This window comes from Bombyx mori, chromosome 16 (assembly GCF_030269925.1).
Source record: "Bombyx mori chromosome 16, ASM3026992v2".
In the NCBI taxonomy this organism is placed as follows: domain Eukaryota; kingdom Metazoa; phylum Arthropoda; class Insecta; order Lepidoptera; family Bombycidae; genus Bombyx; species Bombyx mori.
In genome coordinates, this window is record NC_085122.1 from 9,742,734 (window position 1) to 9,753,801 (window position 11,068).

An 11,068-nucleotide genomic window follows, 5' to 3' on the forward strand; every position below is an offset into this window, starting at 1 on the left:
ACTCTTCCCGTAACTGTCACGCGCGCCCCCGATGTGTTAAGTGTTTGGGCGATCACGCCACGGCCCTCTGCGCTCGCGACCAAAAAACCGCGACGGAACCGCCTAGCTGCGTCCTGTGTCGAACACAGGGTCACCCCGCGAATTACCGTGGTTGCCCCCGAGCCCCTAAAATAAATCGCCGCGTCGCCCGCCAAAACCGCCTCCGAGCTTCCGGCCCAGACATCAAAGCCTCGGCACCCTCTGCGTCGCAGGCTAAGCCAGCGTTCGTTCCGGCGGCGGTGCCCAGTGTCTCGGCCTGGGCAAAACCGCTGCCGTACACGAACACGGCTACAACTCCCTCCTCCGCGATTCGTCCCGCCCCCGCGACTCGTCCCTCTCCCGCGACCTGCCCTCCGACCGCGTCCGACAATCTCGCTTTAGCGATCGACTTCTTTCAGTCGATCAACTTTGAGCGCGTTAACGCTTTGGGCGACGCCATTCGCGCTGCCTCCACTGCACAACACTTTATCGCCGTTGTGCAGGAATACGCCGACGTATACGCGTCATTAAATACGTACGTCCTCCCCTCACTCCGCCGGTAATCAATGGCGTATATAAGTAGAATAAAGCCCCTATCCGTAACGATAGGATTTTTTAACGCTTACGGTCTCGCAAATCAACGTGATCAGGTTTCTGACTTTTTGCGTGACCACCAAATTGATATCTTTTTAGTGCAGGAGACCCTACTTAAGCCCGCGCGCCGTGACCCTAAAATCGCGAACTATAACATGGTCAGGAACGACAGGCTCTCTGCCCGTGGTGGTGGTACCGTCATTTACTATAGAAGAGCCCTGCATTGCGTCCCGCTCGATCCTCCCGCGCTCGCTAATATCGAAGCATCAGTGTGCCGAATCTCACTGACGGGACACGCGCCGATCGTTATCGCGTCCGTTTATCTTCCACCGGATAAGATCGTTCTAAGCAGTGATATCGAGGCGCTGCTCGGTATGGGGAGCTCTGTCATTCTGGCGGGCGACCTAAATTGTAAACACATCAGGTGGAACTCACACACCACAACCCCGAATGGCAGGCGGCTTGACGCGTTAGTCGATGATCTCGCCTTCGATATCGTCGCTCCGCTAACCCCGACTCACTACCCGCTAAATATCGCGCATCGCCCGGATATACTCGACATAGCGTTATTAAAAAACGTAACTCTGCGCTTACACTCGATCGAAGTAGTTTCAGAGTTAGATTCAGACCACCGTCCCGTCGTTATGAAGCTCGGTCGCGCTCCCGATTCCGTTCCCGTCACGAGGACTGTGGTGGATTGGCACACGCTGGGCATCAGCCTGGCTGAATCTGATCCACCATCGCTCCCGCTTAACCCGGACTCTATCCCGTCTCCTCAGGATACCGCTGAAGCCATAGACATCTTAACGTCACACATTACCTCGACATTAGATAGGTCATCGAAACAAGTTGTAGCGGAGGACTTCCTTAACCGCTTCAAATTGTCCGACGATATTAGGGAACTCCTTAGAGCTAAGAACGCCTCGATACGCGCCTACGACAGGTATCCTACCGCGGAAAATCGTATTCGAATGCGTGCCCTACAACGCGACGTAAAGTCTCGCATCGCCGAAGTCCGAGATGCCAGATGGTCTGATTTCTTAGAAGGACTCGCGCCCTCCCAAAGGTCTTACTACCGCTTAGCTCGTACTCTCAAATCGGATACGGTAGTAAGTATGCCCCCCCTCGTAGGCCCCTCAGGCCGACTCGCGGCGTTCGATGATGACGAAAAAGCAGAGCTGCTGGCCGATACATTGCAAACCCAGTGCACGCCCAGCACTCAATCCGTGGACCCTGTTCATGTAGAATTAGTAGACAGTGAGGTAGAACGCAGAGCCTCCTTGCCACCCTCTGATGCGTTACCACCCGTCACCCCGATGGAAGTTAAAGACTTGATCAAAGACCTACGTCCTCGCAAGGCTCCCGGTTCCGACGGTATATCCAACCGCGTTATTAAACTTCTACCCGTCCAACTCATCGTGATGTTGGCATCTATTTTCAATGCCGCTATGGCGAACTGTATCTTTCCCGCGGTGTGGAAAGAAGCGGACGTTATCGGCATACATAAACCCGGTAAACCAAAAAATCATCCGACGAGCTACCGCCCGATTAGCCTCCTCATGTCTCTAGGCAAACTGTATGAGCGTCTGCTCTACAAACGCCTCAGAGACTTCGTCTCATCCAAGGGCATTCTTATCGATGAACAATTCGGATTCCGTACAAATCACTCATGCGTTCAACAGGTGCACCGCCTCACGGAGCACATTCTTGTGGGGCTTAATCGACCAAAACCGTTATACACGGGAGCTCTCTTCTTCGACGTCGCAAAAGCGTTCGACAAAGTCTGGCACAATGGTTTGATTTTCAAACTATTCAACATGGGCGTGCCGGATAGTCTCGTGCTCATCATACGGGACTTCTTGTCGAACCGCTCTTTTCGATATCGAGTCGAGGGAACCCGCTCCTCCCCACGACCTCTCACAGCTGGAGTCCCGCAAGGCTCTGTCCTCTCACCCCTCCTATTTAGCTTATTCGTCAACGATGTTCCCCGGTCGCCGCCGACCCATTTAGCTTTATTCGCCGACGACACGACTGTTTACTATTCTAGTAGAAATAAGTCCCTAATCGCGAAGAAGCTTCAGAGCGCAGCCCTAGCCCTAGGACAGTGGTTCCGAAAATGGCGCATAGACATCAACCCAGCGAAAAGTACTGCGGTGCTATTTCAGAGGGGAAGCTCCACACGGATTTCCTCCCGGATTAGGAGGAGGAATCTCACACCCCCGATTACTCTCTTTAGACAACCCATACCCTGGGCCAGGAAGGTCAAGTACCTGGGCGTTACCCTGGATGCATCGATGACATTCCGCCCGCATATAAAATCAGTCCGTGACCGTGCCGCGTTTATTCTCGGTAGACTCTACCCCATGATCTGTAAGCGGAGTAAAATGTCCCTTCGGAACAAGGTGACACTTTACAAAACTTGCATAAGGCCCGTCATGACTTACGCGAGTGTGGTGTTCGCTCACGCGGCCCGCACACACATAGACACCCTCCAATCCCTACAATCCCGCTTTTGCAGGTTAGCTGTCGGGGCTCCGTGGTTCGTGAGGAACGTTGACCTACACGACGACCTGGGCCTCGAATCAATTCGGAAATACATGAAGTCAGCGTCGGAACGATACTTCGATAAGGCTATGCGTCATGATAATCGCCTTATCGTTGCCGCCGCTGACTACTCCCCGAATCCTGATCATGCAGGAGCCAGTCACCGTCGACGCCCTAGACACGTCCTTACGGATCCATCAGATCCAATAACCTTTGCATTAGATGCCTTCAGCTCTAATACTAGGGGCAGGCTTAGGGACCCCGGTAACCGTACTCGTCGAACTCGACAAAGAGGTCGACGTGCAACCTAACCCATGCATCAGCCCGCTGAGTTTCTCGCCGGATCTTCTCAGCGGGTCGCGATTCCGATCCGGTAGTAGATTCATTCGCGAAACAATTGCTCTTGAGTTGTTAGGTCTCCTTCGGAGGCGCTCGGGCAGTTGTTAGCAAATCCCACCCCTCTTGGCTGAGCCTTTGCTCGCCCACCTGTCCTGGTGAAACTGGAAAGGCCTTCGGGCCACCAGTAAACTTTCAATCATAAAAAAAAAAAAAAAAAAAAAAAAAAAAAAAAAAAAAAAAAAAAAAAAAAAAAAAAAAAAAAAAAAAAACGTCCGTTACCTTCGCAATCGTCGGCGCAACTGGGCAAGCGAATGTGTGGGAGACTACGCGAAGGTTCGAGGTTCGCGCGCTTTGATGTCTGTTAAAAAACCGACACAGCTTGGAAAACCACGAATGCAGCGAAAACTTTGCATAATCATTCGCAAATGTCGTCCTACACTTGTGGGTTTGCGTATTCGTGCGCATGTGAGTGACCGGTGTGACAATTTTAATGGAAACTAGCACGTAGGATCTCTATGTAGTCAACGTCAATTGTAGTCTGTGAAATTTATAATCTATGGTAAAATCTGTGATCCATTTTTGATATCGGCTTGTACGAAAGAGTTTCCTCGTGATTAATTGAAACTGAAAACGTATTAAACGAAATGGCTGCCATTAGTTTATTAAATCCTAAAGCCGAGTTCGCTCGTGCTGCACAGGCACTTGCTGTAAATATATCCGCAGCTAAAGGAATTCAAGATGTAATGAAAACTAACCTTGGTCCGAAAGGCACGATGAAAATGTAAGTTATAGAGCTATTTACGTTTAAAACTATTAATGTAATTTGTAGAACATAATATTTCCGGCCTTTGACATCATATCCAACTAAAACATTGTTTCACAACTAAGTAATTACAGATATATACACCTTTCAAAATTCACATGTTTGAGGCGCTACACATACTAAGGATTGGTTATCACCTACATGCTTTACTTTAGAAAACACTAAGCCTGAGCGATTGCGATGCCGTCTAAACAAATCTTATGATTTCGAACAGTACCAGAGAAGCATATCACGTATTCATAAAAAGCGATCCACCACCACCCCCTCCCCATCAATATCATTTATTTCATAAAACCAAACTTGTACCAGAGTTAACTCGTGACGAGTGAACGAACAATGATTATTTCGATAGTGCACTATTCTTTGTATAATATAGATTAAATAAAATTAAATTTTGGTGTTTCAAATAACTTTAAATCTTAATCATCTACATAGATCTTTTTATCTTCTATTTTTTTTTAGTTATTCAATGACAAAACTGAACAAAAAAAAAGTCTTTACTGTCACAGTTTATCCAAAGTTATTAAAAGAGATTGGTACATGCTTAAATTGGCAAAAAAAAAACAATTTTTTTATTTAAAAAAGAACTTGAATTTCTATTATACTCCTGTACAATACGTTAGACTGTTACAATTTGTAATAAATAAAAAAATTAAAAACTTTCGGAAAACAATATTTCTATTTCAATACAGTAGCACTGAAAGCGTTTTTTGTTGGCTCTATGCAGTTATCCATAGTTTGTTCCCTAACGACATAGGCTCTGCTGCAGAACTATGATTAAACTTAATATGCTATGGAATTGTCAATTGCTATTGTAGTTAAAACATTCTCAGTCTCTGTACTGTTAGAATTAAGCCGTTTTTTTTTAAAACATACATCCTATTTTATTTGTCTTTTATTAAAGTATCCTGAAGTTTGTTAGTATTTAGGCCATTAGTTGCAAATACACATTTCATAGATTAGGTATCAATGAAGTTAAACTTTTAAGTTATAATTCGTTAGCTTCCAATGGAATACTAGAAAACCATTTGTATGGATACTCATTGTGGTCTAAAGGATAAGATGTCTGATGCATTTTTATGTAGAGATGCAGCAGTGTTTGAATCCCTGGATCCCGAATACAAATTTTTCTAATGAAATACATACTTAACAGTTGTTCACAATTGACTTCCACGGTGAAGGAAAAACAGTGTAATAAAAATCAAACCTGAAAATTATAATTTGACTAGTGGTAGGATGTCTTGTGAGTCTGTACGGGTAGGTACCACCTTGCCTATTTCTACGGGGAAGCAGTAATGCGTTTCGATTCGAAGAGTGGGGCAGCTGTTGGATCTCGAGGTGGGTAACAGCATTTACATTGTAGATGTCTATGGGCTCCAGTAACTACTTAACACCAGGTGGACCATGAGCTTAAGCAACCTCCACCCAATTACAACAACAAAAAATTGCCACCTTTCCAGCTCTAGCTCTTTAACATTCTAATATTCTAATAACTTCAAAATGCTTGCCTCCATAATAATTGTCACATTATTTTCTAAACAACATAATATTATAATATTATTAATGGTTTTCATTTTGAGAAATCAAAATTGTGTAACATTTTGTTAATAATGCAATGACTATTTAAATTCCTTCCAGGTTGGTTTCTGGTGCTGGGGACATAAAGATCACCAAGGATGGCAATGTTTTGTTACATGAGATGCAAATCCAGCACCCTACAGCCTCACTGATTGCTCGAGCGTCAACCGCTCAAGATGATGCCACTGGAGATGGTACAACATCTACTGTCCTCCTCATTGGAGAGCTACTTAAACAGGCCGACATATTCATCAGTGAAGGTTGTTATATATATTTAACTTTATATTTCCTTTTTTTTTATTGCTTAGATGGGCGGACGAGCACTCAGCCCACCTGGTGTTAAGTGGTTACTGGAGCCCATAGACATCTACGACGTAAATGCGCCACCCACCTTGAGATATCAGTTCTAAGGTCTCAGTATAGTTACAACGGCTACCCCGCCCTTCAAACCGAAACGGATTACTGCTTCACGGCAGAAATAGGCAGGGTGGTGGTACCTACCCGGGCGGACTCACAAGAGGTCCACCAGTAAAAATTCCTGCAGATTACTGACCATTCCAATGAAGCACAGCTGTAGAATGTCAGCTTACCAGCATTGGCCTGTTTATCAGTTTCTTTATCTATATGTCGGAGAAACCGCATTATTAAAACCATCGTCAGACGAAGGGGGCGAATAGGGTGATCGAGTTAAGAGAAATATTGAGTACACAAATCACGTTTGTGATCTTAGAACAATTCAGAAATCGTCTCTTGACGTTAGCAAACAAAAACGAATGGCAGCTCTTAAGTTGGAGGCACTGCCTAAGAAGCCTGGTTTGTAAGTGCGTCTATGCGCGCTCCATTGGCTAGGCTCTGTTGTAGTACAAAGTTAACCGAGTTCTGAAGGGAATCGTGATAGTGCTGTGCTTTGTTTTGCTACCAGACTAATGACCATCTCTGACATATTATATAATAACCTACATTCCTGCACTTTACTTGGTCATTGATAATAGTTTTCAAAGTGTGTACTACGCCTGCATTATTGTTAATGTTGAAGATCGACCATATCTGCTTTCGGTTTGGTGGACTAGCAATTACAAAGGTATTTAAGGCAAATGGATATTTAATACTCTTTTCGGTTAATATGATTGGAAAATATGATTAAGACCTATGAGTGTGCTGTTATCATGTGTTATGTGTTTATTTTCAAATGAGGTTCTGGCAATTTGACGACACACATCGAATTCTTTACAAAAGTAAAATATATTATTACTTCTTCGATTTTATCATCTTAATCTGCACTCATATACCGCAAGAATATGTAACTAGTTCCATACCTCACCTCGGCATTATGAAATTTATAGATAGTCCTGATCTGTGGAACTTAATGTATAAGACAAACATAGGCTATGAGAATCTCCTTATTTTATTGAGTTAGTTGGCTAACCATCTTATCAACAAACCTATCTTGTTCAATCTACATTTCCTCATTTATAAATTTCGTTCTATGGTAAGAATTACTGCTGATAGGATATATTGTAAGCCTGCATGAGTAGGTATCACCAACCGGCATATTGCTGCCATGGAGCCATAATGCGTTTCAGTTTGAAAGATGGAGCAGCCATTATACTACAAACTGTCATTAAAACCTAAGAGGACCAAGAAAGGTGATAAATAAAAAGTAAAGGATAAAGGCACAGGAAATCAAGCAGATTTTGAAATAAATTCATGTAACATATAAAATGGTTCTGTGTAAGAGTCACATTTTATTGTCTGAATCTAGTTGAGATTTAGTAAAATATCCATTCCAGACGTATTTTTTGCTGCTTTCCCAGTAGTAGCATTTTCTTTTTGACCGATCACATCTAATAAGGTACATTTTCTAATTTACAGGCTTACATCCTAGGATCATTACTGAAGGCTTTGACATAGCTCGCAACAAGTCATTAGAAGTCTTGGAATCTATGAAGATTCCAATTGAGATTGCACGTGAGAATTTAGTTGATGTTGCCCGTACTTCACTCAAAACTAAGGTGCATTCACTATATTAATTACTAGCTTTTGTCCGTTGCTCTGTTCGTGTAGATTACTCCATGTGTTGAGAGTGTTAAATAGCAGTTAAAAACATAAGCCCTTGCTGAATCATATGTGCATTCTTATGCTATAATTAGTTAGGGCCATAAAAATTTAAATAAATATCTACTTCAAAACCTTAAATATTATTCCACAATTAGCACACATCAGGGATGAAAACGTGCCAGCAAATGCTGGAGCAGAAGTTTCATTAAAACTATTATATAATTTCATCAAAACCTAACTATATTTAATTTATACTATATAATATAGTTATACATTAAACTTGTTGTATTGAGTCTTTGGCTTAGGAGTTGTAAAAGATTTCTTAAGAGTGAGTCTCTACTAAGATACTGTTCAAATATTTCTTTTGGTTTTCAGTAATTTTATCCATTGAGGAGTCAGTTCTTCTTGAGATATTCTGTAAATTATTATTATCATTACATAGACTGGTGAGTGTGTGTGGCCCATTTGTTGTTAAGTGGTTACTAAAGTCGATAGTAACTTGATGGACTGACCAAATTAAAACTTCAGTGGGAAGTCCCCTAAATTAGTGCAGCAGAATGACCTCAAGCAGGGAGAAATGGCAAGACATTGTGAGAAGCATCAAGTCTACCCCCTCCAACACCACATGACGATCACTACCACCCTGTCAAGAGTGACAAGATTGAGAAGAAGCAGTTTATAGACAGCAAAATGTAAATGTCGCCTGTCGTTAGATATACTAACTTGACTTGGCATTGGTTATATATAGTAACCATCTTTGCCATCTCCAACATGTTAACAAAATACGATAAATGATATTATTATACTTTTAAAGCTGTCAATTTTATATGTCATTATATGTCATAGTAGGTATATAAAATTTATTGGTTTCTCAGGTCCACCCAAGCTTGGCAGATGTGCTAACTGATGCTTGCGTTGATGCGGTACTCACCATTCGAACTCCAGGCAAACCTGTTGATCTGCACATGGTTGAAATTATGGAGATGAAACACAAGACGGCTACTGAAACTGTACTTGTAAAAGGTAAGCAGCCCTAAGTGTACGTTTATAGTTTATGCTAGTGGCTCTTTTATCTAATAAAAACTCGGTTTCGTCATATAAACAAACAACACTTACCTTACTGATCACATTCATTTTCAGGTCTAGTAATGGATCATGGTGCACGTCACCCAGATATGCCAAAGCGTGTAGAAAATGCATACATTCTCACATGTAATGTGTCATTAGAGTATGAAAAGACAGAAGTAAATTCTGGCTTCTTCTACAAGTCTGCTGAGGATAGAGAAAAGCTTGTTGCTGCTGAAAGGGAATTTATTGATCAAAGAGTAAGAAAGGTGAGTGATTAGTAATAATTATATTTGGTAGTGAATTTTTTGTTTTATGTGTACCTAAAAGATTACCTCAAAGCTATAGTTGTATTACAAAAAACAGTTCAGATTGGAACATGGCGATGGCTTTGAGGCAAAACTATAGTCTACCTGCTACTATTATTTGAGATAGAAATAGTGAAATATATATAAGAATATAATGTAAGCAAAAACCATTATAAACAAATCATCAGGACGTAATAGTAAATCTGAAGGAGACCTTAGTTACAAACCAATCTATACTTCTATACTAATATTATAAAGACGAAAAATTTGTTTGTTTGTTTGTATTGAATAGGCTCTGAAACTACTGATTAGAATTGAAAAATTATTTCACTGTTTGGAAGCTACTCTATTCCCGAGTGATATAGGCATAATTTTTTTTTAAAAAAATTAGGTATTCTTACTAAAACTCCAATAATGTAACCCAAGGTCTAAAGAAAATTAGCTAAAATATTCTTTACATCGCGTGCCCTGCGAAAACTATTGATGATAGGATAAAATAAAATAGGATAAATACTACGACTTTGTAGAACATCATATGTATTATTATGTACAAAAAGTGTCGCGACAGCATATGTCTTAGTATTATAGTTATGCCGCAATAAGAATTCTTTTATTTCAAAAAAATAAAACTACGTCAAATATCGTTGAAATTTTTGTTAAAGACCCGAGCGAAGCTGGAGCTGGCCGCTTGTTTTATATACACAATAACTTCAATTGATTGAATTGTAAAAATAATTTGGTAAATTGTTTTTGTTTAGATCGTTGCTCTCAAAAAGAAATTATGCGACGGTACTGACAAGACTTTCGTCGTTATCAACCAAAAAGGAATCGACCCCTTGTCACTGGATGCTTTTGCCAAAGAAGGTATTATTGGACTACGCAGAGCAAAACGGCGCAATATGGAACGTCTAGCCCTAGCGTGCGGGGGGTCCGCTGTTAACTCTGTCGATGATCTTACTGAAGACGCTTTAGGCTTTGCAGGCCTAGTCTACGAACACGTGCTCGGAGAAGACAAGTTTACCTTTGTTGAACAATGCAAGAATCCACAATCTGTCACCATCCTCATCAAGGGACCCAACAAGCATACGTTGACGCAAATCAAAGATGCAGTTCGTGACGGCCTCCGCGCTATTAATAACGCCATTGAAGATAAATGCGTCATACCCGGTGCTGCGGCCTTCGAAATCAAAGCTAACACGGAACTGCTGAAATATAAGGACACTGTTAAAGGCAAGGCCCGTCTTGGAATCCAAGCTTATGCCGAAGCTCTTTTGGTTATTCCTAAAACTCTGGCCGTTAACTCTGGTTACGATGCTCAAGATACTATAGTAAAGTTGCAGGAAGAGTCACGCCTTAATCCTGAGCCTATTGGCTTAGATTTGAGTACAGGTGAAGCATTCAAACCTACCGACTTAGGTATTTTGGACAACTATATCGTGAAGAAACAAATATTGAATTCCTGTTCAGTGATCGCAAGCAACCTCCTCCTTGTAGACGAGATTATGAGAGCAGGAATGAGCAGCCTCAAAGGATAATAATAAACAAATGTTTTATTTTGAGGTCATTCGAGTTTCTGCTATTACTTTCACTCATTTATCATTTTGCTTTCAACTGTAAATGCATTTTTATGTAAAATTGTCTTATTACAATCTACGCTAACTTCGCAGTTCTGATTACAAGTTGAATCAGAGCATTTACTAATAATTAACTAAATAAATAATTTCCACTACTAAAATCGTTT

The 11,068-nt window shown here is 41.7% G+C and overlaps 1 protein-coding gene and 1 long non-coding RNA gene across 2 annotated transcripts; one reads left to right on the top strand and one right to left on the bottom strand.

Moving 5' to 3' along the window:
* Positions 1–4,090: 4,090 nt before the first annotated feature.
* Positions 4,091–11,062, top strand: LOC692796 (chaperonin subunit 6a zeta; the record flags this gene model as incomplete). The annotated part of the gene is given in 6 exon segments (NM_001046643.1): positions 4,091–4,276; positions 5,957–6,156; positions 7,769–7,908; positions 8,830–8,977; positions 9,095–9,288; positions 10,086–11,062. Coding segments are annotated over 6 exon segments (1,596 nt in total). The 3' UTR covers positions 10,863–11,062.
* On the bottom strand, positions 8,169–9,204 carry LOC134200347 (uncharacterized). Its single transcript, XR_009975221.1, has 2 exons — positions 9,071–9,204; positions 8,169–8,369 (listed from the first exon to the last, which is right to left on the bottom strand). It is a non-coding gene; the product is annotated as an uncharacterized LOC134200347 (long non-coding RNA).
* Positions 11,063–11,068: the final 6 nt, after the last annotated feature.